This window comes from Neodiprion lecontei, chromosome 4 (assembly GCF_021901455.1).
Source record: "Neodiprion lecontei isolate iyNeoLeco1 chromosome 4, iyNeoLeco1.1, whole genome shotgun sequence".
Lineage (NCBI taxonomy): Eukaryota > Metazoa > Arthropoda > Insecta > Hymenoptera > Diprionidae > Neodiprion > Neodiprion lecontei.
The window spans coordinates 17,798,254-17,825,609 of record NC_060263.1 but is presented as its reverse complement, the minus strand read 5'-3'; the positions used below and the strand labels follow the sequence as shown (position 1 = coordinate 17,825,609).

The 27,356-nt window shown below is 37.6% G+C and overlaps 2 protein-coding genes across 8 annotated transcripts; one reads left to right on the top strand and one right to left on the bottom strand.

Moving 5' to 3' along the window:
* Positions 1-7,416: 7,416 nt before the first annotated feature.
* LOC124294089 (adipokinetic hormone/corazonin-related peptide receptor variant I-like) lies at positions 7,417-11,252 on the top strand. Its single transcript, XM_046737948.1, has 4 exons — positions 7,417-7,560; positions 8,042-8,163; positions 8,277-8,413; positions 11,080-11,252. The coding sequence occupies exons 1-4, from the start codon at positions 7,417-7,419 to the stop codon at positions 11,250-11,252; spliced, it is 576 nt and encodes a 191-aa protein (XP_046593904.1).
* Positions 11,253-17,673: 6,421 nt separating this feature from the next.
* Positions 17,674-25,304, bottom strand: LOC107224542 (very-long-chain 3-oxoacyl-CoA reductase). Of its 7 annotated transcripts, none has more exons than XM_046736871.1 (5): positions 25,144-25,287; positions 24,837-25,048; positions 21,460-22,002; positions 19,018-19,361; positions 17,674-18,093 (listed from the first exon to the last, which is right to left on the bottom strand). In XM_046736871.1, the coding sequence occupies exons 3-5, from the start codon at positions 21,832-21,834 to the stop codon at positions 17,820-17,822; spliced, it is 993 nt and encodes a 330-aa protein (XP_046592827.1). In that variant the 5' UTR covers positions 21,835-22,002; positions 24,837-25,048; positions 25,144-25,287; the 3' UTR covers positions 17,674-17,819. The 7 variants fall into 7 exon arrangements, with proteins under 7 accessions (XP_046592827.1, XP_046592828.1, XP_015520124.1 ...); XM_046736872.1 differs by having other exon boundaries at positions 24,864-25,048; XM_015664638.2 differs by lacking the exon at positions 24,837-25,048 and having other exon boundaries at positions 25,144-25,304.
* Positions 25,305-27,356: the final 2,052 nt, after the last annotated feature.

Genomic DNA, 27,356 nt, shown 5'->3' with positions numbered 1-27,356 from the left:
GCCAAAAAAAAAAAACTAATGAAAATAACAAATGCCGCACTATGTTCAAAGTACTGACAACACTTCTCTCAGAAGCTAAATTATAAACTTTAATGACAGTTAAATAGATGGATTAAATAATCGAAAATATGTTATAAATCAGGTGTATCCGATGAATAAATGTAATGTCAATGTATATCATGGACTCCACCCTTTATCTTCCAACGGCGATTTGATTTGCCAATGTAGTCGACGACGGCTTGATCACTCATCAATTTAGGCCTACGCCAAATTTCGAGATTTGCAGATCGCCAAAATTTCACGTCGCTTCACGAAAGAGCATGTCGATGAAATTCATTCGGTTCTAAAAGTTTTAACCCTTCCAGTCACGAAGTAGGTTTTTTTTTTGGCACGAACAATTCCAGATTTCGCATGCAATATAAAAGAAAAAGAGGAAAAAAATGTATATATGAAAAAGGGTGCTACTATAGTGGCTCGTGTGACTGAAAGCGTCAACATGATTTCTAAGAGATTTCGATAAATTCAAGGGACATTGAAGACTTTACTGCCGGATTATCATAGGTTTGCAAAGACTTTGCAAGATTTCAGGGGATCTCAAGTGATTTTAATGACTGTAACGTGATTTTGTAGATTCCACGACACGGGATAATCGAAAAGTTTCAAAGGATTTCACGAGATCTTGAAATACGTCATAAAATTGTAAGGAGTTCACGGGATTCGGGAGGATTTCTATATATTTAAACAAATTTAGGGTCAAGTTTCTTTTTCAATTCATGTGGGTTTCGCTTTCCCAGTAGCAATGTGACAAAAATCAGTAGGTGGCCATTTCTTTGGGCGCGGCTCATTCCGCTCCACCTTCCCACACATATTATATATATATATATTTTCGAAGGCTAAGAACCAATAGGGCACAACTCACGAAAACTGGGGGATGAGCCATAATTGGGGCGTTTCCCCAACTACAACACGGAACTTCCGGAAGTCGAAACTCAAGCAGGCCGCAGCCAGAAGGACGTATAACCATTGTCATGTCAAGAGGAGAAAAATAAAATGCGATCCAACTTGTCTCCCGAAAACCATGAAATAAAATTATGAATGCCGATGTATGAAAACCACAGAAAACGAAACTTTCGAACTCTCTCTCGAAAATTTTAATTACAAGAATCACACGTTGAATTGATAGTGCCAGCGTGTGTATAGATGAAATATGTGGGGCATTTTTCGTGTGATTTATCTGAACCAAAGTCCATATCATATAAAAATAAACTTTGCGACATGGTTTTGTCAGTCGATACGAGGATGTTGGAATTTACTTATACTTTTACTCCCAAGTCGTTCGGTCGTTGGAGACCGAAAAATATATTTGAAAATGGACAACGTCATCTTCGGATTTCCCGAAGGTCGCACCTGAATTGCTGTTGAAAATTCTGCAGAATACATCTCCTCCCGTGTAAAAAAAAACTTGTTTAAATTTGAATATGGGACTGAATTTCGTGCGAAAAGTGTGAATTTTTTTGCTTAATTGAATCCGAAGAATGAAAAAACCCCAACCAATTCGAATTTTTCAGTACGTAAGAGCACTCCGCTGAACTAAAGGAACCAAAGTACCTACACAGTTTAAAGCTCCGTTTGTTTGATGGTTCCTACTTCCTAAAGATCGATCAATATAATGTTTGTATCCGAAGAATACAGTTTTAAACTGATAGCGCCATTTCAAATTCAGAATTTGGATCGACCCATAAAATCATCAGAAACTATAGAATGAACAAAACTTTGGATCGTGTACTTTGGCTCCTCTAAATTGGCTGAGTCCGCTTTACGTTCTGAAGAACTGATGACTTTTTTCTTAGAAACGAAGTCAGCAAACAATTCGTGGCTTCCAAACTAAATTTGGCCTAATAATGAAATTTATTTACGTTTTTCACACTGACAAAGAAATGTTCTGAAATTTACAGCAAAAAAATGTGGTTTCCTAAAAATTTGGAAAACTTTGATAATTCTGATTTTTTATCAATTTTTAGGAGTGGCCATACTGTTTTGTGTATTACAGATTTGAAATTCACTTCGAATTGAAACTTTTTGTCCGGAGATGATCAACGGCCATCATTTAAAATCCACCTTGAATTTCGTCGCATCGTGAATGTGATTATTTATTTTTACTCATTCATTGTCCTAATTTTTTGATCATCTCACTCGGCTTGTCATCGTAATCATAATTATTTACTGAATGATTTGACAATGGAAAGGTAGTTGGACCGCTCAACGGTCGAGTGTGAGGAAATACTTTGAAACGTAACCATAAATGTGAAATAATATAAGACGTTTTAGTTCGTAGATTGTTTAGTATTTAGGGGATTTAACTCATTCTGAATGAACAAATGATTAATTCACCGTACGATTTTCCTTAAACTTCAATCGTGAGTAGAAATAAACGAAATCTGTTACACGACAGTTCTTTATCTTTGCAAATATCCCTCGTACATGTAAGATGCAGAAGAATAAACTGTACTCTATGATAATGAAGTGAATTCAGATTATGCGTAGAGATATTTTTCCGAGGATCGCGGGCTGCGGATCTTGATGCGTACAATGACCTATTTCTTTTATTCAATTCGAAGGATTGTGCACAGGAGTTTTGTCCGCTTTACGATTGAACGGTCTGGATGAATTCGAAAAATAAATTCCGCACTGGAAGCTGGCGACACCCACTCGGTCGAAGGTGCGGATATCAGAGAGCATAGATGAAAATAGGATCTCGAGACGACGTCGCCATGACGATCGATGTAAAAACGTCCGGGGGATTGAAGGAATTGCAATACAGCCGATTTAACCGTCTCTGATTTCTAAAACGTCGGTAGGAAAGGAGTATATATTGGGAAATAACGGGTATTGAATTGTTTGAAAATATGCGGAGCTTCGTGAGTGACTTTGAGAAGTTAACCTAAACAAATATCACGATTTGACGGACGTTAATTTTGATTCTTAGCTTCCAATTAGCTGATTATTATTGATTAATCAACTTTTCAGGCACTTTGGACGATTCGTTGACAACGATTCCGTAAAGTGAATATAACGAAACTTATTCCAATTGCACGTTCGAATCTGAATGGTGAAAATTTCATTTGCTTAACGATTTTTGCACATTTTTATGTATAGCCGGTTAAAATGAGCTGATAAGCTGATAGCGACGTCTGTTATCACGGCTGAAAGTTTGAAAACAGTGTCTTTTCGCAGTCTGCCGCCATGTCTTATAAAGTTTGATTCTTCGCCATGCGTTCGACAACGATAAGAAAGAATTCAAAAAAATTCACGACCTACCCTGAAAGTCACAGTAACTAATTTGATTAGAGATCTTCAAAAAGCACGATGAACCCAACCCTCCGAAATTAAAAGTGCAAATATGCGATCTTGAATACGAATAAAGCTGAACGAAGCAGTAATATTAAACGCTAAAACTTGCGAAAGAGTTGACGTTATTTAATTCCGTTAAGAGCTCATCGATCGCGTTGCTCCACTGTCAGTAACAATTCTTGACGTTTTTGAATTTTCACAAGTTTCGTGGTGTACAGTCTTGGGCTAGTGAACTCCACAGCCCGCAGCCACGCTCCCCGTATGTTATTGATCTACAATATACCTAGATCCACGGAAGAATTGAATAAATTATGACGGAAATTGTTGAGAAAAACATCAAGGAATGCACGTGAATGATGCCAGAAGTTCTGGTTCCACGTAACCAGCTCGGTCATTAAGACGTCACCACGCACAATTTATTTACCCTGCGAGAAAATAGTCTGAAACAAAATCTATAAATTCGCCCTAATTTCAGATATAGGTGTAATGTAACGAAGTTGTGTTCACACCACTTTCACATCCTGGCACGCCCGTGCCATCATGATACTTAGTCATCGTCAAGTGTTTAATTTTTTGTCCGTGTCTATACGGCTGCTGTGTCAACTAGTATTATTGTGTAAATGGTAAATCTTGACACTTGAAAACGAGAAATCCTATTCAAAATGTATCCGTTTTTCCATCCTTTATACTTTCCTGTGAGATTTATTTGGAACGACGTTTGCTCATTACGAACAGAGGACCCTTTTATATCTTTATGGTCAATCCTAGATTGCGCTTTATTTGTTAGCCCTATTATACACTGTAAAGTTTGTCGGGTTTCTCGGGAGCTGCTGGTTGTTGGTTCTTTGCAGAAAGATGTTAAAAGTGAGTTTATTTGTTAAATTCGGGCTATCTCAAGGAAACAGGGACAAGAAAGATAGGTATTGCCTACTGAAAGAAAACCTGGCGCAGTAGTGGACTGCATTTCAGGGGGGGAAAAGACACGGAGAGGAAAATGAATCCGTTGTAAGGAAACAGTATGAAAAGCGAGGCGTGTCACTATCAACGTCAGGCGGTTACGACGTTGCTTTATGCACTTCGTTTTCATTTCCTCCACGCGTTCCTTGATCTCGAATAATAACGCTACCTTGAATAAAAGAATAAATTTTCGCACGGTATCGCTTTCAGGTTACAAATATTCAAACCTTGTCAAAATCTCACCTTTACTACAAAAAATTGTCATTAGTTTTTTTAACTCTGAACACTAAAAATTTTCAGGTCCTGTTAAACGAAGCAACTTATTTAAAAAATTTTATCAGTACTTTGAAAAGTCTTGAATCGACGAAACATCTTCGTATGTTCATCGTGTCGCGAATTCAAATACAGAAGATGTAACCTGAGTCACATTTGAAACTGAGAAAATTCAGGATACACTTTCATTCTTGCTTCGTATTCTAAATTGCTCATATAATTCTTACCGATTGGAATCCAATCAAGCTGTCGTATAATATCCCGACTGAATTGTTTCTTCCGAAATGTCTGTAAATACTTAAGAATTCTCCGAACTCATTCCTGCATCCTGCAGCAGCACGCCCACCTGTGGATTCAATTCACGATTTTTCACCACTGAACAAGTTGAATTTCGTAGAATAGCGCTTGCAACGTATGAAGATCAGACTCTGTAAACAATTCCTTTATTAAACATTTTTCAAAAGCGGCAGCATGTTTTTTCCAATTGTTATTTCCGAAGCAATTAAACCGTCATTTCAATAGTAATTATAAACTGCAGGAGGGAAAATCTGTTGTATTAATCTCGATTAAAATCTAAAATTTCGTTGCACAGCATTTAGACGATTAAGTACGCGTATCGTTGTTGCACCAACGTCAAATTATGACCAGTTTAATCAGTGGAAATAATTTACGAATAACTCGTACATTGAGGAAAAATGGTAAAATGAACGAGTTTTTCTGACCACAACTGCTAACCCAATTTACGTTTCATATCGAAAGCTGCGTTATTAATTACGATAAAATCTGAAAAACTAACAAACTGCACTGTAACGGGTGGGCGTGAAATGGTAGAATGGCCGTACGATAGAAGGGTCACAACTATATAAATACTATAATTATTGCAAAATTTGCAAATTTGGAAGGTTGAAATATAGAAAACTCAAAAGGTCGCAACGCGAAATATAGATTGCCCAAGTAGAGAATTATTAGCATTCTTACGATTCTACGTTTCGGCTTGATATATTCAAAGTCCTTCTGACCGTTAAATATTTTCACTTTTTACACGTTGACATTTATACAGACGATGAGTTTCGTGTAATACGTTGCATTCCTGTATTGTGAAATGCTACGAATGAGATCTTGCAACCCCGCAAAAACCCCGCCTATTGCGCGTTTATTCCAGTTTTTTACCCCCACCTGTTGCAAGCATCACCACCGGGTCGAGATCATGTTCCACGTATCGGTGAGTTTGCGTAGACGATAAGGACGTGAGGGGATGAAAACCAGGGAAATTGGAGTATCATTTGTTATTCGTTGCGTGCGTCTCTGTGGCACAACACTGTCAAGCAAAGAAGCTCCCCTTGATCTACGCGATTTGAGTGGCGGAAAAGTTTTCAAAGTTTTTGCGGGTTTTTCCTGATCGCGGTTACAGCTGCAGTTGCACTGTGCTTATTTCTCTATCCATCGACATTCGGTAGTTGAGAAAACTTTTCATCCCCCGCGGCGCGGTTACGCTCGTGTGATTTTCAAGGTGAACGTGAAATCTGTTGTCAACGCTTCAATGGAAGAACAACGGTGCGTCTAACAATAAGTTAATCTTACGAGTCTGTATATATAATTTACGAATATTGCATTCCCGAAAAAGAGAAAAAAATAGAATTCTTGTGCAAACTATTTTATTTGCTGCGAAGCGTGTGAATCTCGAAATTGCTAGGTTTAGTTTTTTTTTTTATTTTTCATTGTTCCGAGGCAGTGTCAAACCAAATAGTTGATTCAGCCTATTGATCTAGCGTTTCGGGCATTATAAAAGCAATTGAATAACTATCGTATTCAATCATCCCTTTTCCTGTGCCGGAAAACTTTTACAGATCAAATATATACGCAGCATTACAATTGTTTGTAAATTTAGGAATGTGACAAAATTTATACGATTTAGCTACTGCAGAAGAAATGTTGAATTATATCCAACCTAATTCGTGTACGTAATTAAAAATGATAAGAAGACAATATTATTTATAAGAATAATAATAGTTGATAGCCTGAATATCCTTTTTCTATAATTCCGGTTGCTGCGGCCATGGTTCCATGGTTTCTTGTACTTCGAAAACATATGGCAAAACAATTTCATATCGTTTTTGTAACGAGCACTGAAATGCACAGCAAAAACTTAAAAGTGCACCCACTGCCGCCTAGCGTATAAATAATCTTTCGATGAAAATGTAAAAAATTAGCCTGTGTGTTAAGGATGTAAAGGCGCGTAGGTCGAAATTGTGCTAGGTTAATGAAAATTCTACAAATTGTTCTCACTTTTATTTTAAACATTTTGTAAAATTTGAAAGCGTTCGTCCGAACCATATCGGAGGTATTTTACATGGTTTAGACAATCGCTTCCAATTTTGTCATACAGCCAGTTGGAAAAAACGCGTAAGCGCGGAACTCGCCTTTCATGCTTGTCAGAAATCACTCACTTTCCGTTCTTGTAACTTGAGGCTGAAAGAAAGTTTTGTGCTGGACGGAGTTATTTCATCCTCTCTGAAAAGTCATCATCGTTGCGTCGCGTTATTCTCAAACGGGCTTACAAGGAGAAAGATAAATGCAGATAAAACCAAGATCGTGTATTGTTGATAAAACGAAGTATTTTATACCGATCGCATGAAATCTTTTAAACGTCTCTGATTGCCAATTTTCACCCAACTGTAGCGCGTAGTTTTGAGAGTATTAAACAATCCCGTCATTTGTAAATATTTCAGCATCTCCGGTTGCGATTCGAATTTGACCAACGACGAGAACTGCGACTTGACGTCGGATAACGAAACACTTCCTCTACGGTTGAGATTCACTTTTATCTACTGCCTGATGTTCGGCATAGCTGCAATGGGAAATTTGACCGTCTTCGTCACTTTGTCACGACGAAGGCACCAAAAGTCTCGAATGTCTCTGATGATGCGGCATCTGGCAGCCGCTGACCTTGTCGTTACCTTTCTCACGATACCGCTTGAAGCAAGTTACTGAATTCCATTTACGCATTTCAATACAATTTTCCGAAAAGAAAGTTGTACGAACAGACCTTAAATCTGGGAAACACTAGTCGGCAGCAGTACATAAAGTACATGAATCATAAGAATTATTCGCTAGGTTAACCAAACGATTTTACATTTACAGTAGAACCTCGATTAGCCGTACCAATTGGGACCGAGACTAGTTCGGATAATCGAGGTTCTACTGTAATCGAAAGGGAAGTCTTGGCGGAATTTTCGTATAAATAGAAAATGTAACTTGTTCGAAATACACAGTCTGATTATCGGTGAATACCTCCGTTACAAGTTTGAAAAAGAACTTGACTTATTGTCTAAAGTATCTTTGCATTGTATTCAAGGTCTACTCGTACAGCGGTTGTGTAAATGCTTTTTTCATGAATTTTTCTACCAAGGTCTTTGATTTCGAACAATTATGCCACACTTAACAAACCTTTGTAATCCAGGTCTCGTGGCTTCTGGCGGCTCGGTGGATGGCCGAAAACTCGGCATGCCACTTTTTCCTGGCCCTGCAGGCGTTCGGTCTCTATTTATCGAGGAACGTCTTGATCTGCGTTTCGTTGGACAGGTCAGTAAATGAATGCTGTTTTTTCAGCACTTGCTTGGGAGGTTCGATTTTTGAAGTCTGTGGACTTCGTATCAAGAATTCTCCGTACCAACGATCGATTCATTTCACCGCAGGTATTTGGCGATTTTTCACCCTCAAAATGTGAGCGACGCCCTTCGTCGCGGCAAGATAATGCTGACTGTTGCTTGGATCTGCAGCCTTATCTACGCGTTGCCGCCGGTGCGTTCCTTACTATTGGAATTATTATATCGTAAATTTCTTGGTCTTCAAATGTGGCTCCCCATAAAAAATCGTGCTATCTATTCGGCTACTCAAGCGAGACTGTGCGTACAATAACAGGGGACGAATTACTTGGCAACGTAATTATTCGTTTGTGAATCTCAAGCAATTATTTTTAAACGTTCTACCCAAGTTTTTTAGTACACAGTAGAGTTTCTGTTCATTTGAAATAGAGAGACACATTGTCTCACATTTGCAATTTTTTTTTTCATCTTGTAATACAATGGTCACAGAGTATACTGATTTTTACCTCGCCAACATCAACCAAAGGTCGCAAGCTCTGCTCTGAATGAAATAATTCGCAACGTGAAGAGTTGAGCGGAATTGGAAGATTTTAACAACACTGAGACAGTGTCGGCTAGTCGGAATTACGCTTCTGGAAAACTGGCTAAGGATCCGAATACGATTCGTCAGCGATGCTGACTATTGTAATCTTACACTACGTACACATCTGACATATATACCTTGTTCACTAAGGTATCAGTTTTAATTAGGGTGCGCTGATTTCAGGTACAACAAACAATTCCGGATATCACCGGCTCACTCTGCGCAGAGACAACACGAAAGTTTGTGAAATCTCCTTTATGTATTAAATTTTTGTTAAATGAATATCTTGACCTCAATGTTATAGTTCGTTAAAATGCTTCGATATGAAGGTCTGTGAAAAACGTAGAACAAACGGAGACTTTCCCCAACGTTTCGGCCCTTACTGTGGGCCTTCCTCAGGGTAACATTTATTATATGTAATGAACAAAGCTTAGACATATAGGAACACATATAGTTGGCGCATATTTAACAAGATTAAATTTTAAACATTAACCATAAAAATTTGCGTGAGTAAAGCATTGTAGCAGGTACTGCGGAAATCGTCTCCATATAGACTTTATAACAATCCATCTTGTGTATAAAAATCAAATGCCATCAACAACGAGGTAGACAAAATAAAGCCGAAGATAAAATAAAAGAATATAAAAAAAGAGAGCAAAGACTTGGGAATTTTTATTACGGAAGTTCGTAAACCGTGTAGCCTATTTCGGCATAATAGTTTTAAATTCTGTGAAACAGAAAAATGAAAAATGATCCAATATTGAAAAATAGAAATCAATAGAGATTATGTTACGTAGAACAAAGGGTTCACCAACCTTGGCGTAAAGATCCTTTTATATTTTTTTTAATTTCCGTAATAAAAATTCCCAAGTCCTTGCTCTCTTTTTTTATATTCTTTTATTTTATCTTCGGTTTTCTTTTGTCTACCACGTTGTTGATGGCATTCGATCTTTTTACACAAGATGGATTGTTATAAAGTCTATATGGAGACGATTTCCGTAGTACCTACTACAATGCTTTACTCACGCAAATTTTTATGGTTAATGTTTAAAAATTTAATCTTGTTAAATATGCGCCAACTGTATGTGTTCCTATATGTATAAGCTTTGTTCATTACATATAATAAATGTTACCCTGAGGAAGGCCCACAGAAAGGGCCGAAACGTTGGAGAAAATCTTCGTTTCTTCTACGTTTTTCACAGACCTTCATATCCAACAATTTTAACGAACTATTAAATTTTTGTCAGGCTTATTTTCATTTCGTATTTCTACTGCCAATTGCTTCCACATTCCCGCTACGTTTAATTATCATTTTCTACCTATCACTGAAGCAGCTCAGGCTCTAGTCACTATTTGTTTACTTAACGTACCTTACCAAAGTATGAACGAAACGCCCTTTAACTCAAGTTCCTTCGTCACTGGGTTTTGTTATCCTTCATCTTTTGTTCAATTGTGGCAACATCCTGATAGACTGGCTGATTTAAATAAGCGTACATGTCAAGGATATCATCGAATGTAACGGACTGGCGGGAGTATATTTTGATGATATTTTGATGAAAGCTTATCAGTTCGTCGCTTTTCAGTAGTCAAAGGGTTTCTCTGGGCCTACATGTATAGAATTGAACCATGCTTTTAGTCATTGCGGTTCTTTTTTACGTTATTGCAGATTTTCGCGATTCATGTAAGTCATCCCGCCTATACCAAGTTTCGACAGTGCGTAACATTCCGAACTTCCGTCAATCACGCTGCGGAAATCGCTAACAACGTATTTTGTGTTGTTATCGTATACTTCGTACCCGTGACAATCATCTGTTATACATGCACTAGGATATTGTCCGGGGGAAGCAGCAATATTCGCGGACCCAAGCAAGGTTGGTGGATCCTTCGCTATCTTAGTTATTCCTGTATTTGTGTGTGTGTGTTCGACATTGGATGAATTTATCCAGACAGTGGGTGCATGAAATTGAATCCTGATGAAAGAAATTTGGGAAGCTGCTTTGTATCGGGTCGAATGGCATCAACTAGCAATTTCCACCTAACGGTGGAAGTTACCGCACTTATTCCGGAAGAAATTAATTTTCGCACATTTCTTTCTGATTTTGTGTACCTCTATTTATCTCGAAGAAACTTTATGTCAATTATGCTGAAGGCTGGAAAATATAGTTCAACTATCATCGGTAAAGTGTCGATTATGCGTCGCCCCCGTATACAGATTTTCCCGTCCTCTAAAGGTTAAAAATGAAAAAATTCCGAAACCCCCGAAACCAGACATGCGTTCAATCGGAATTATTTTTGTGTGAAATTCCTCAGAGGTCGGGATATCAGGAAGCGATGACATCAGCACGGTCGGAATGGAAACTTCACGTATGCCAAAGATAAGCACCATAAAACGCACCAAGGATACAACGCTCCGCGTGACCATCGCCGTTGTCACGGCGTTCGTAATTTGTTGGACTCCCTATGTCGTCTTGACGTTATGGTGAGCGTTCGATTTGTGTGTTTCATGCTGTTTTTTCGTTCAAGAAATTATTACGAGTCATTTGTGCTGGTATCGTTCGTGTAGTTTACGACCCACTTCACTATCACGGTCCACTATTATTTTCATTTAAATGTATGAATTATTCTACTTTGAATGCGGCTATTACGCATATTGTTCCTTGGAATTTTTTTTTTTTTCGATTTTCATTTATCACCGGTGCACGAACGCTCTAGTTTTTTTAAATAACTATACCGTGGCCAGATTCACGGCTGCGCTTCAGTCCCGCAGAATCTTAAAAGGACGCATTTCATGTCCAAGTATAGAATTGCGATTGTACAGAGGTACATAATCCCACACACAATGGAATACTGTATCTCGAACATTTTTGCCTCATCTAGTCGATATTATGATGAATGATGTCAGAAGCAATAGCTCAATTCGTGCGGGGTAAAATATTACTTGCGACAAACCTTCGAACTAACATCGATATTTTGATGATCTTATTGCGAGCTCTGCCATTTGTTTTACTGACACCACTTCTGTTTCAAACCTCTTGGGTTGATGCATTGAGACGGTAATAGTTATGGATGGACCGAAAAAAAGGCCAGATAGAAATGCAAAAGTTTCAGAAAATCAAAGTAATAAATGATCCGTTTTACAAGTAGAAAAACATCAATTCATTTCAAATAATGGAGAACGTTTCCGTATGAGGTATTTCTATACTTGTTTCACGTTTCTCGATCAACTCGACAGAAGACAAAGTTTCATGGAATTTTCTAACAGTATCGGTCCAACTTGATTGAGGGGCCGGGGGGTACAGCTTAGACAGTCTAAAATCATATTTTAGGGATTAATGTTGTTTTTAAGTGACAACTAATTTAATACAATGCTTTATTAGAACAGAAACCATACTACCTGCCGTCGTACAAAACAGATTCGATATACGTCACACATACATACAAAATATATAAACATGTTGGGCAACGACCGACCTGTTCCGTTCATATACATCGCTTACTTCCAACATCATACCTACTTCCAGAAGTTTTTTTTAAAGAAAAGGACAATGCTTGGAGAAATTTGATTATTCACAGTTTCAAGAACGGTTTAGAATTTTCTCACTCTAATCGGTGAGTTGGCGGGGGAAACATGTAGCGTATATACAAGTATACCTCCTAGCTTGTCTTATTGCTTTCCCAGCTGGCGGCTGTTCTCCACTCTTTCGACCGTGCAGCAGAGAGATCCGGACTCCTGCTGTTGCTTTTTCTATTCAATTAGGGCTTCAGCTCGGTACACGGACTGCACAGTCTACATCTATAAGTCTATGAGCGCACCTCTGGCGGCACAATAAAAATAAAATTATAATTGTGGGAGAATGGGCGTTACAATACTTTGTAATAAAAAGAGTATATCACGTGTGTTTTTTTTTATCATTCTGCTTCCATCATTCTCAATGAAAATTTTATTGTCTACGAAAAATTTGAATTTTCAAACTTTATGGTTCGGGAGAAAAAAGACGCTGAAGTTAGCCCCAGGTTTCGGTCGCATGTTGCCAAAATCCAGGGATGAACAGGGGCCTGAAGTCCCCGAACTATAAATTTCGATGATTCTCACGTTATAGCATACGTCAAGAAGTGTCATTACTCGGATAAACGTGATAATATGTGGAAGACAGTTCCGAACTCCCGAGAAACAACGCAACTTGGGACCGAAACCTGCGGCTAACTTCAGCGTCGTGGAAAAAAACGATGCAACGGCGCCCCCTGAACCGTGGTACCCTAGGCTATAGCCTCGGTATCCTAGTGGATAATCCGGCGTTGATCCGATAAATATCACGGATCGAATTCAGCTAATACTGTTTTTACAACACCTGCTCTGGAAGTTGACTTTTCGAGCGCTGTATGTCATCTCCGAAATACACAATAATCGCATACTTGACTGTATGTGTTTCATAAACGCACATGTTCGGTTAAGTATCAGATAACTGGACAGATTCCAACTAAACTATACTACTATAGAAATATAACCACACGAGCACAGTCTGTATTAAACTCACTCCATCTTTTTCACTTTACTAGAAACTACTCAAACGCCATCTGATGCCGCTATAGTAATTTTAGTTTTAAAATTATTATATTCCTCTCAAATTCGACTTCCAGATCAGTTTTTGTAAAAAACAGACAGTCGTGATTGCGACATTCGCTGTAAAGAGGAGTCTTCATACGAATGTCTCATAAACCTTACGCTCATGTCGCAACAACACGACTGTCCGATTATTTGCTACTTATCCCACAAGTAGCATAAATAACTATTCCTTGTTCGCAGGTACACGTTTGACAGAGAGAGTTCGCCGCGAGACGATACGTGGCTCCTAGAATATTCATTTATCCTGGCGGTAGGAAATTCGTGCGTGAATCCTGTAATATGTGGAAGCTACGTCATAGATTGTCGAAGGGAACGAACGCGGTGTTCTTGCTGTCTCTCGCGTGCTCCCGAAGAAAATCATGACGTGAGGTTAGAAGAGATGGAAGACACACCGTACGAAGAGCTGTTGCGGCGACGCTCTGAGACAAAAAAAGTGCGTTTCGCGTGAAAAAAGAAAAAAAAAAAATGGGTGCGTATACTTATGTACGCGCGTGAGAAGTTATTCTTCTTTGGCATCATTGAAAAACAATAAAACAAATAACGGATGTCTTACATTATATTTAAATAATCTATTAAATTTTTGTCACGAACTTTTTATTAAATGTTCTATTAAATTTATTTCTTTATTTTGTAAATATTAAAAAACCAATAATAAATATTCAACGTTGATAATTTAATAATATTTAGTATTAATTGTATTAAATAATGATATTTTAATTTATATCAATAAATAATACATACGGATAACTAACCTCAATTATATTGGAGCACTTGAAAAAGTATTTTAGCACAATTTTTTCACTAATATTCACAAATAGTAAATAATATTAATCCAAATATTCAATTTAAATCAGTACTGAATATATTTTATTGCCACATATATAATTCGCACTTGTATGAAAATAAAACACGTGTTGTGACTGTAAAAACTAAAACCATGTGGATAAATATTATAAATAAATATGAAAACAGTGATCAGAGGCGATAAGCGTACCAACATTAGCTTTTTTTCGAGACTTAATGAATTCGGTTGAGTGGGCAACTTCATCCTGTTAATTTTGTGTTACAGTGATGCGCGCGCATCTTGAAATTTCACTCTCATCAGTTTTTCATAACGCGCCTAAAGAAGTATAACTTCAAAAAAACATATTAGTTTTAAAATGCAGAAAGAAATAGTTTCCCTCCACATTTTTATTTCTCATCGCTGACAAGCTTATAAGAAAGGTTTTCGTTTAGGTCGAAAATAACTTTATCCAATTTCAATTAATCTTTATGTTTTTGGACCTCTCGTGTCCAAAAAAAATGGTTTCAAAGAGATCTCGTTCTGCCTGTCGGTCTGTCCCGTTAGACTCCCGCGATGAACTCTATCAGAAACGGATTGATGTTGAAAAATTTAAAGCTTAAAGGATTTCACAGCGAAATGATGGGCAATAAAAATGTCCATTACCGTACGGTTCTACATTAAAACAAGACGGAAAAACAGTTTTTTCACAATAGTTTTCGTCACCATGAAAAGGGAAGAGTCTCTCGATCTGTTCTACAAACTTCCGCGATGATCTCGAAAGCGGCCGAGTGGAAAATCTGAATCTGATAGAACTCGGCAGCTGAATGAAAAAGTTTCGAACGAAAAAAAGGAAAAAAAAATTGTGTAAGACAAAAACTTTACACATTTTTTTAAAAATAAATATATAACTTGAGGAGAACATAATCGTTTGTTTAGAAAGAGTATATCCTTGTCGGTAGAACATTGAAAATCGATTTATTTCCAGTAGAACAGGAACTTCAGATTGAACGATATGTGGCAATTTTTCATACCTATCATTTGATTGTAAAATCTTGCGAGGTTTGAATTTTTTCATCCAGCCATTTCCGAGATCATCGCACGAGTTTTTTGGACAGACCGATATCATTCTAATAACCTGGTTTTCGGATTCTAGAAGTTCAAAAACGTAAAGTTTCAGGGAAATTAGAAAAAGTGATTTTCCACAGAAATCTATACTTTTCTTACATCTCAAAGGTGTTGAAAAGTAATAAAATAGAAAGGTAAGCTATAAATCTAACGGTAAATTAATTATACACTGAGAAAACTTTTCAGCTCCGGTTACCGCTCAGTCCTTAACTATTTTCATACTTCACCACAATCGAAAAATATACTTCTAGGTACAAAATGAAAATTAGTTTCGTAGCTGTTACCAGAAAGTCTAGTATCCGTTACTTTTCTTTCTCATTACGATCACTGTCACTATATCGTTCAGTTTCGAGTAATCCATGATTCTTATGATTAATACGTATTTGGTCAAATTCTCTTGTAAGACGATTCAGGTCATATTTGATCCGCAGCAGATGTTTTATTTCTATAATATTTTTGATAAACAGTTCTAGGATCGGCTGAAATTCACGTTATTGGGGATCACTTTTAATTTGCAGGAAGAACAGCTTCAGACTGACGATAAAATTTTTGGCTCCGACTTTTATAATGTCCTCATCACATGCATTCGAAATTTGATAGGTGAAAAAATGTCACGTGATTGATAAAACACCGGCATTCGGGTTGGCCAAAACAACTCTCGGAACTATTAATTGTGGAATGTCACGTGGTTGATTACAGACCGGACTTTGGACTCACAACTCGGATAAAGAATGTCACGTAGTTGATAACATAACGGTGGGAAAAAAATATGGGGTGGTAGATATCGCACCAAACGCCGCTCAAGGTTAACCAGAACATTACCGAACACTTTTTAGACCTTTTGGTTGATCGCTGTGACGGCGTCGTGGATTTCAAGTTTCCCGTGGTTGCGCATGCACGGTAGGTCGAACCTTGACGCCGAATCAGCCTTGTATTCCTACTTTTATTATTATTCTGCAGTATCGCAATACTCTGTACCTGGCGCTCAACAATTAGCTTCCCATCAGTCGTGGAGAAATTAGCAAATTCGATCCTTTTTCTCCCGTAATCTCTAACTTTGAATCGAGCCCTACTTGTTGTACTACAACTTTATGGGAGTATGGACGGTTTGAAAAGATTTTCTAGGATTTAAAGAGATTTTTAGAGATTTTTATTCCACACTGTAATACGATTGTATCAATTCCAACAGATTGGAGAGAAATTAAAAACATTTTACGTAATTCTAAACAATTCCCCGGCATGTGGTTTTGAAAAGATTCAAACGTATTCGAGGATTGGTTGACGAATGAGATGGGAGCCTCGAACGACGCATGCGTGAGCCTCGTCAGATTTTTACGCAAGCTAGCCACCTTAAGCTACAGCCGTGAAACGCGACTTATGAAGTTATGTAGATGTTGCGAATTTTTCTGTGTTAACCAGATTTCAATTAGATGTTGCAACTGATTCGGAAGAACTTGGAAAATTTTTATTGGTGATTGGAAAGCGACTGCAATGATCACTGCCACAAGTCACCGTAAGAACGTGATTCCAACGTGAGACAAAATGTCATCTTGATGCTCGTTTCGTGTAAGTTGTTGCGCCAGGAAATGGTAGCCGTGATTAAGCGAGAAGAGAGGGTTGGATGAAGGATCGCCACACTTTAGCGTGAAACGAAAAACATAAACTACATATCATTTGTAGGTATCACATAACGATCTCTAGTTCGATTGTGGAAGGACACGCAAGTTGCAAGATCCTTCCATGAGCGCCTGTGTTTATGTCTCACACTCAAGCACAACAAATACACGCAAAAATTTACCATTTACCTGGATCATATGGAAAAGCAGCAAGTGATTTGATCGACGTTTATCGGACCCAGACAGCGTCTTTACTGATGTGTATCTCCGACTAGAGCCATGACACGTTAGATATCCACAGACGACGGGTGTATTATTCTTCAATGTACACATATGGACATTAATTCGGAGACGACTAATTTTTCGGTAGAGTGGAACACGCTTGTAAAGCAGATTCAACCTGCAGTGCCGCTGTAGACCGGCCGCTACTTTAAACATATCCTCTCAACTGATGTGATGTGGACTAGCATTTCAGAGATGTTTAATTTGTCGATGAGATTGAGTACCAACGGTCGGTCGGTAATTGCAGGCCAGTGAAAATCAGGGACCGACCGTTTGACGGAATGTCTCACATATATTCAGCCACTCCGAAGCTATGCTTGTACACTTGCAAAAATTGTGACGTTCGGAGCTTATCGCATATTAATTAATGCAGATCAGATTCCAACCGGAAGTTACCTGTGCACCGACCGCGACTCTTGATCCTAGAATAAGTCATGACTGGATAGAAATAGCGTAAGAGGTGATTGAAAAGGTTTATGATCAACGATAACAATTTATTCCAGCCAACGATTGGCGTGAGAAAGTATGAAACAGAAACAAAACAAGCGATTATAAAAAGTCAGGATTTCTTTGCATCGAGGTGAGGAAAAATCTCCAAGACTTTTTTCCCCTTCCTCGATCAATCAGTCGTGGCTTGAGTCAGTCGATTCGGAATCGATTCGACGGTCTTCTGCTCGTCCTTGTCCTTTTTCCTCAGAGCGCGGTTCCTGAGGTTCAACATCGTTCTCGCGATCAGCCAAATTGCCGCTTTGTCGCACACGCACCGAATCGCGTTGATTGTACCGAGTAGCAGAGAGTGCGGGAAATAGCCCGTTGTTCGAGATTCGATGCCCACCGTCTTCAATAACGACTCGACGAACTTTTCCGCCGACGGTGCCATCCAAGTTGACCTCCTAGAAGGGAATAAAGTCAAATTAAAACGACCGGCTCGACCTTAGAAGCTCTAACAATGCATGTTATAGAATATGCATTCGGAGCGGAAGAACGAAAATGGCTTTTGTCGTTCTGTATATAATTCTGAATGCGAAATAATCCTTTCAAATCGATTACAATGTATTCAATCGAATTATTCACTAGAAACGTATCGATTCTCAAAATTTCTATGACATTTTTCCGTTATACCCTAACTGGTGTAAACACTTTTTACAGATTCAGAGTTTTTTTTAAAAAGGATTCCGAAGTTATTTCATAAAGCTGCAGTTTCGGTGCGTTTGTGATTATTCTTGTCAGTGTGATGATATTTCGTACGGTATTTTTTTTAAATTCTAGGTTCCACATACTTTCAGCTTTTCTAAAGTTTTGCTAAACTTTCTAGATGTGTTTGACTTTACTAAAACTTCCGAGAAACAGTGATCTTTATTATTTATCGTTCAAGTAACTTTGTTTTCTAGACTTGAAATTCTTTAAAATTCTCTGTAAATCGGTGTGTACCAAGTTTTCCAGAACAGTCCATATTCATAACAATTTTTATCATGTTTTAGAATATTTTGCAATGAATTTGTTCAACTTATAATGCGAGAATCAATCGTTTCGCAACGCATTTCTACCGTCGTTCTGAAAATGTTTGAAAATTGCGGATAACAATCTTCTAAACTGTTGCAGTTCCAATTGAGATTTAATGAACAAACATAGCGCAGGTATTTCATACATTTTTGAGATAAATATTTGCAAAATGACTGTCTTGACGGTACCCAGAACAAAGACTAAGAAGTCCTCTCTGGACTCTGTACAAAAATTCAAACGAAGCCATTTCAGATATCGGTAAGCCTTCGGTTCCGGTCAGGCTTCTTTAAATTTCTACGAGCTTACGAGCTTACCTGATTTTCGACATTTTAGTGGCAACCGGACCCGGAAGAACGCATTGCACCGTGACACCACGTGGCGCAGCTTCGACCGCAAGATCGGCACTCAATTTGTCAACGTACGATTTGCTCGCCGAATAGACGGACAAATAGGGACTAGGAATGGCCGCTGACGTCGAACTGATGTTTATTATCACCCCCTTCCGGCGCTCCATCATTCCTGGAAGTATTGCCCGGGCCACCCCCGTCACTCCGGCAACATTGAGCTGCAGTATACGAGCGATCGTCTCCTCTGAGAGATTTGTGAACACTTCCGGATGCTCGTAGCTCGTGCCCGCGTTGTTCACCAAGACGCCAACCTGCGAATCCGATTCATGGACTGAGAAAAATTTCATTTCTTATAGCTACGATAGAAAGTTCCAGCAGCCTGGGTATCGTTAGAATGACAGTTTGAATTTTGTTTTAATTGAAAGACAAATTTCAGTAGAAGCAGTAACCACTGAGTGTATTTATAGTTGTCGAAATACATTTTCTGGTGGATGTAACGTTAAATCTGTTCCTTGGTGAACCAAGAAATTTAGTGCGGACAACTAAAATCACACAGAATAGTAACAACAGTGTCACACTTTGTTATAATTTGCAATGTTATTCGAACGTTACTGCAAATATCGTACGTACAGTCAGTCTATTTTCCTAGGTAGTACAATGAAATGTAATGTATTTCAGGGAACTCGAAAAGGTCCCGTGTGGGTTTTAGGATGCAGAACTAATTTTTTCGTGATAGCATTTTACTTTTGAAGCGAATAGACGGGGAATACATTCAATAATACACGGTGTGCCGTTGGGTGGCAATATTCTTTTCACTCTCATTTGAGAAACTTGCAAATATTATAACAAGCTGAAAATTTTTGTAAAAGTATATTCTTTCTAATGAAATTTTAAAGGGTGCTATCTTCGACCTCGAAATTTTCCTATCCAGACAATACGGACAAGAGGTCATTTTTTTCTTTCAAATTGTGACCACTTGGCTAAATTTAATGATACGTCATTAATTCTGAAAGCATTCCGTAGAGAATTGTATTAAGTTCTTGACAGAATCACCGGCCAAACGAAATTCGTAGCTTCCACGCTTCGAAATTTATAAGCCTTAACGTCAAGTTTAATTTTATGTAAAAATTCATCCCTAAACGTCTTCAATGGTGAAACTGTTGATCTTGCATTGAATATTCAGAGAATATAAGCGATACAAGCAAAGTCTCTAGCTTTAATGGTTTGCAAGTGATATCTTTTTATACAAAAATACATCTGCGAACTAGATTTTTAGTTGGTAGCTTTCAGTATCAAGTAAATATTATTAAACGTGGTAAAGTGGTAAAAATTCAAGGAAAATAACACTGTCTTCGTGTTAGGTTGAAATGGAAAAACTTCAAAGTCCGGAATCAACCTTTAAGAATAAGAGCGTATGGGGATAAAAATTTAGAAACATTAGAAAATAAAATTCAACTACTCAAATATGCAAAAATCTGTTTCGCAAAGTCTTTCAAAATGCAGCAAGTCGGAGTACAGTAAATTTTGAAGAAAAAACTCAATTTCTGAAAAATGTTCAAAACATCTCAAAATCGTCGAAAATGTGTTTCTTCGCTCAAATAAAGGCTTTTTGAGTAAATGTTTTCATTTGAAAGTGAACGGGTTAAGGGGCACACCTAGTGTGATAGCCTGAGAAAAAGGCGATTTTTGGGAATTTAAAAAAAAAAAAAAAAACTACTGTATCAATTATTTTAAAACTTTAAGGGTATATTTGTACATATTTTAAGAATACACAGTTAAGTTTTTGAAGAAAAAAATTGAACATTTTTCGAGTTACACGCGATCTCCGACGGCGCTGAAAAAAAAGGTCCTCCACTGCTGCAGTGATTCCGGCCTTCTCCGTGGATGAAACCTAAAAAAAAAATTCTTGTTAAGTTGGAAGATGTTTTCCGTACAATGACCTACCAGTTTTTTGATCTGATCAAAAATCGAATTTTGGCAGGCCAAAAACAACCAAAATTTTGGGTAAAATTCAACGTTTTTTTTTAAAAACACCGCCATTTTGTCAATTTTTGATTTTTTTTTTCGACCGTAGGTCATTGTACGGACAATATCTTCTAGTTTAACAAGAATTTTTTTTTTTAGGTTTCATCCACGGAGAAGGCCGGAATCACTGCAGCAGTGCGGGGACCTTTTTTTTTCAGCGCCGTCGGAGATCGCGTGTAACTCGAAAAATATTCAATTTTTTTCTTCAAAAACTTAACTGTGTATTCTTAAAGTATGTATAAATATACCCTTAAAATTTTAAAATAATTGATACAGTAGTTTTTTTTTTTTTTAAATTCCCAAGAATCGCCTTTTTTTTAGGCTGTCACACTAGGTGTGCCCCTTAACGTCGCTAACTTCTACCTTGCGATAAGAATATCGTACCTCGAGCTCCTCGACGCACGTTGCGATTTTCGCATACACGGGCTGCCCTTGCGTCAGATCGGCCTCAAGGACTCGAGTCTCGATTCCAAACCGCTGTTTTATGTCGGTGGCGACCTGCTCTAGCTTCGGCAGTGACCTGGAGACCAAAAGTATGTCCAAACCTTTGGCAGCCAGCGCCTCGGCGAAGGCCTTCCCGATTCCGTCCGTCGCGCCCGTGACGACCGCCCAACGACCTTGGGAAGCGACGTCAAGTCCAAGGCCAAGCTGCGGGGCGATGAGCTTTTTCCAGGCGAGGCCACTCGCCCGAATCAGGATCCTCAGTCCTACCGCTGCCACCACAACGATCGTGATTTTCTCCCAGCAGGACAGCACCATTTTTTGACTTGTTACGGGCTTTTAATTACGTTTCGCTCTATCCAGGCCTCGACCCGTTGCTCGTGATCGTAAGACTTCAACTGCCTCGGCCAGAACTCGCTTTTATACTGATAAGCCGCTATCAGGCAGGTGATCACCCGATTAGTCGAACGATGCGCCGTCGCAGAACTGGGCAAAAATTATAGCTATAATTTTCGTAACGATGCAATTACACATTGATAGCCAGCCGGATCTTCTACACACCGAAAATTGTTCGACGAACTCGATTTTTGTGTTTTTCATTTTTCTTTTTCTCCATTATATGCTCTACAAAACTAGACTTGATTGAATATAAATTGAATGCACCGTTTCGGGCTGGTTAACTATTCCTTTATAATTCAGAACATGGTCGTGCAATGTATTTTTACAGATTTTCAATATTTAGATTTTGAATTATGAATGATACTCTCTTAATGATTGCTTTGGAAAAAAAAAAAAATAAAAAACTGAAAAAGTTACCCACACTTTGGTTAAACTGGGTCATTGCAATCTAAACACGGATATTATGAAAATAAAAAAATACCTAATACTATTTGCCTGATTCAACCAAGTCATGAAGTTTACTTGAACCGCGGAAGTTCATTAAAATCAGTCATTTGTAATTCGATGTGATCGAAGAGTATTCACTAAGTGCTTGTGAAATAAATTCGTGTCATTTGTACCGAACGGAATACTTTTTTTGATTAGATAATACGAGCATCGGTTCATTTTATCTTGATGTTTCACTCACCGTTGAAAAAAGTTAATTTGGTTCAAGAAATTCAATTTCCTTCACGATTAGGAGTTTTTGGTAGTCATTTGATTTGTCGCACTAGAATTTTCAGCTAAATCAAACCACAAACTCGTCGATTGAAGCGAATTCATTGGATTGCAGTGAGATCCTCACTGAGAGAAAAATTTGCACGTATAGTTGAAAATCTGTATAGTTGAAATATTATAGTCGTGCCGACAATTTTTACGGTAAAATATACTCAAATTATCGTTTGGCGCACTACAAACACAATATCAATCTTACCATACTACCATTATACTACCATAACACTACAATTAACTATGTTTTTTTTTTAATGTTCACCGTGTGTAGATGTTCATCAGAATTATTTTGGTATCGTGCGGTGAACTCTGTTCTGTAGTCTTCGATAGTATAGAGTATGATTCAATTAACTAATTTCTAATCAACTATTTACGGATAAGTATTTAGACCACCCGAGATGATTCCTGCAACTTTTGTCAGAGTTGAATGCACCGTACATAGTTTGACTCGAGTTAAATATGGTTAACGCTAATACAATAATTATTCAGACAAGATCATACGAACATAGTTTCAACAACTATACATACATTGTTGAAAATATTTGAAAATCTACGACACATTTGCAACACAAAAGTGTAGTTGAATCACAAATTTCGTGTTATAAATTGAATTACAAAGTTTTCTCAATAAATGTGCATTAAGATTTTGTCATTTTGCTTAACTTAGTTGGAAATACGCAAAAGGGTATTTTGAATTTACCTCATGTTTATCGCACTAATGTTTAAATATGGCCAGGTCTTCATTATTGTACCGTTAACCATAAAACTTTTGTCAGATGTAACGATAAGTTCATAGTTCGGAACAACATAATGCAATAAGTTCTATTAACTATAAATTCGTATTGTCCCCTGAGCACACTATTTTTTATAAGACTACTACTGCTTAGGTCAACCACATTTTTCTCTGAGTGCTTCTAACCGAATGAGTGTTCAATTTTGTTAGGCGGAATGGAGTGCATAAGCATAGCGAGGTGAATCTAATGAATAAGGAATCAGGTGCTTGTTAATACGCATTAATTTCTTTTCGTTATTTTCAGTGTGTCATGCATAGCTGGGGAATATTGGTGACAGGTGTAATTGACTTGGTGAAAGTTTATTTTTTAAATTTTTCTACCCGCCTCAACGAAGCGTATTTGCAAATGACTGTCCATAAATTGATGAAAGTCTGTAGAAATTAATCGAATAACTTAGCGAATATCTGAGAAGGGTCTTGGAGATAGTTCGACAGAAATCTAATAAAGGATTTTGCCATTGTGAATCACTAAGGTCAAGCATCTGAAGAGTTTTATTTTTTTCAGAAAATACTCAGTTAATCAAAGTGAAGTTGGACCAAGGTAGGTAAATGTTGACTGACGATTCGGTGCTTTGCAATCTCATGAAATTTTAATTGACGCGTCCATTATGAGTAAAGCAGTAAACAATGGTGAATAATAAAAAGAGAGAAATGTAATAGTTCATAATGGTAAGTATGAACTACTTAAGTGACTATCAGACATAAATTAAAATGCCTGGAAACTCAAAACTCTTAACTTAAGACTCACTTCGACGAAGCTACCGCATTAAAACTGCATCGTGAGACACTTTGTACAATTATTCATATGGGAATAATGTATGAGACTGAAGTTGGTGACGTTAACGTAACGAAACGTCAGGGAAAAATTCATTATTGCACAATTTTAGAATGACTTTCAAGTAGTTAGTTTTTCAAAATAAGAGTATGTTTTTTTTTATTATATTTCTCAATTTATGATAAAAATCACTTTTTTCTCGACCCGACTTATTTTTATAGAACTTTTTTGAAAGTGATTAATTGTCACCGTATCGATCCATTTTTGCGTGAACAGAAAGGCGTCACCGGTGCACTGTTACCTAGTAACTTGAGTAAAGCGCCACGATTTTACACGATCGAAACGTCGAAATAAGTTCCTGAAATCGTAGAGTAAAGAAAACCGAAATAGGTGATACTGATAATGGTTGAAAATATTCGGAAAGTAAATCGAGTTTCAATCCAAATGGAAAAAGTGTTTAGTTTTATGCAATCTGATAAAAAAAAATTCTGCATGACAGGATAAATTTACATTCGTTGCAGGGGTGGAAAAAAAACAATATTTAAATTGTTTAGAATAGAAATACAAATGTTGAAATCAAACCTGCATTCAACTTTTATGCGTACTCACAAAACCCACTTTGTTACTATCGAGCAAATTTTTCGGCATCACTGTTATACGGAAATTTTTCATCCAGGTGACGAGAAAGAAAATTAATCAGTGCAGTTGGAACGATTCTTCTGATAGATTTTTAATATCGGAATAGATATAAGTTTTTCGGGAAGATTGAGTGATGACCGATGAAAAAATTTTCACTGAACAATAAAAACACAGAAATTCTATTAAAATGCACCAACTTCGTCATAGATTTTTTCACCAATTAACCACAACGTGATGAAGGATTTCTCACCTTATGGTATATTTTTTGCCCGTATCTCGAGGCTTCCGAAAAGGCGAGAAACTGTACCGAGTGAAACGACAGCGGTAATGCCATAAAGCTCCGACACCGTGAGGATGAAAACGGTATCGACCCGTCGACGATGCGCAGCGAGTTGCCCGCAGAAGCGCACTGCCGAAGCGCTTGCGCCAGCAATGTCACGGCTGCGCTTTTACCTTTTACTTCAACTGACTCGGCGTCGCGACGCCTCGCGGAGCTCCGTCCGTCCTTCCTTATTTCTTTGGCCCACAATTATTCTAGGTCAGGGTCCATTTTCGCTGCAGCACTAGAGAACTTGATCTCGCAAATCCACGCGACGATGATTTTTTTTCGAAAATCTCTTTGGTTCATATTGACTTTTCTACTCAATTTTTCTCTTGACCCAAACTCACGAAAACATGGAGGAATTTCGTTCAGCACTTTCTCCCCACTGGTATTTTGTATTATTTTCTTGTCTGGCTGTGAATTTGTCCAACATTAGTACGGATGAATTTAATGCTATCTATAAGAATTATCTGAAATTCATGCACGCAGAATACGTACACAGTAACAATTACATATTTTAAAGACCTTCCTCGAGCACGTGAGTTATTTTTTATTGATTCCTCGAATTGAAGTTCAATACAGGACATTGGAAATCAGAAATTTCATATTTTCGACAATAATATATATTTCAACTAACCGTACGATATAATATAACCCTTGGAGATTTTATTTTACTTTTTTTTTTTTACTTATTCAAACGTTAAAATCAATCCTCGACAAACACCGCTTCCGAAGTTAGCCGAACCACGATTATTTTCATATAAAATCTTCAACTTCGGAGATTTTTAAGTAAAGTGTGTTAAAAAATGCAGAAGAATTTTGAGGGGAAAAAGTTGACCAACTAAATAAGAGAACGGTCTAACAAAGCATTAAACACACTAGAAATTATCCCACATTATGGTCGAGGAAGATCGCTAAAATTCGCTGGAGGCGTCGACTTTCCCCGTGTCGTAAAACGTTTGCACGTGCTGAACAGAAGAATAAGATGAGAAAAAAACAAGAAAAAAAAAAAAAAGAAAGAAGAGTGAAAAAACGAAAACGGAATTATGCTTGATTAGTATTCGTCAATAATGATCCTCACTCCGGTACACCAGCGTTAAAATACTTCACACAAGCGGACACACGGACGTAGAAACGGGTCTGGTCTAGTGCGTGAAAACAAGTCCCGTTGCACGGCACTCGACCGACTGAAGAAGAAGTCTCGTGTTCGACGAGATTGTCCGTACGAATTGGCGGCAGTAGGTCAACGCGCTGGAAACGCCGCACCTAATTCTCATCGGCCTCAGACACCGGGTTCATATTCGTTCTGATCTAATTTCAGGTATGAGGCCAAGCCTGGGAAATGTTAGCGTTATTTTGTTCCGGCCCGGATAAACTGTTCGTTTATTGAACACAGGCGTAAGAGATTACCATGTTGTTATGGAAACAGGAAAAAAAAGAATGATCTTATTGAATGACGATATTAACCCGTGATATCAGAGCGAATAGACTTTTATCTAATAAATTAAGGGGTTGTACCTAGTCAGGATTTTACAAAAACCGATTTTTTTTTTATTTCATTCTCGTAATGTACATGTGTTCGAGTATATAGACAGATAATTTCGTGTCGATTGAAAAAATATATATTAATATATAGTATAAATGTATAAGGCGCTTTGGAAACTTTAAACGCGGTTTTCTCAAAACCATGTTTTCAAAGTCGGTGAACAAGATTTATCAGAAACGGCTGAACTCATTGGTCTCAAATTTTTACACGAGCTTTATGAATACATTTTTCAGTCCTTCATCAAAGGTTCTTGTCTCGCCGGTAAATATTTTCCAATTGATAAATAAATCAATTCAAATTTTTTTATGGTAAATAGAATTTTTTTTTCGCGAAGCCGCAGTTTTGTTAAAAATTAATATTTTGCTCATTCCTTCGATTCAAGTTCCGATAATACCTTAGATTAGCTAAATCTTTTTTGTTTTTTCATTTTACATAATCCAGTATAGAAATATCTCGCTGACCGCCATGACGCGGGTATAGCAGCTTTGAATATTATATTATTTTTTTACAAATAAAAAATATCAAAATGAAGTGCAATGTTATTCCAATATGTATATAAATTTTTGTATTAATAAATTGTAACGTCTCTTTACGA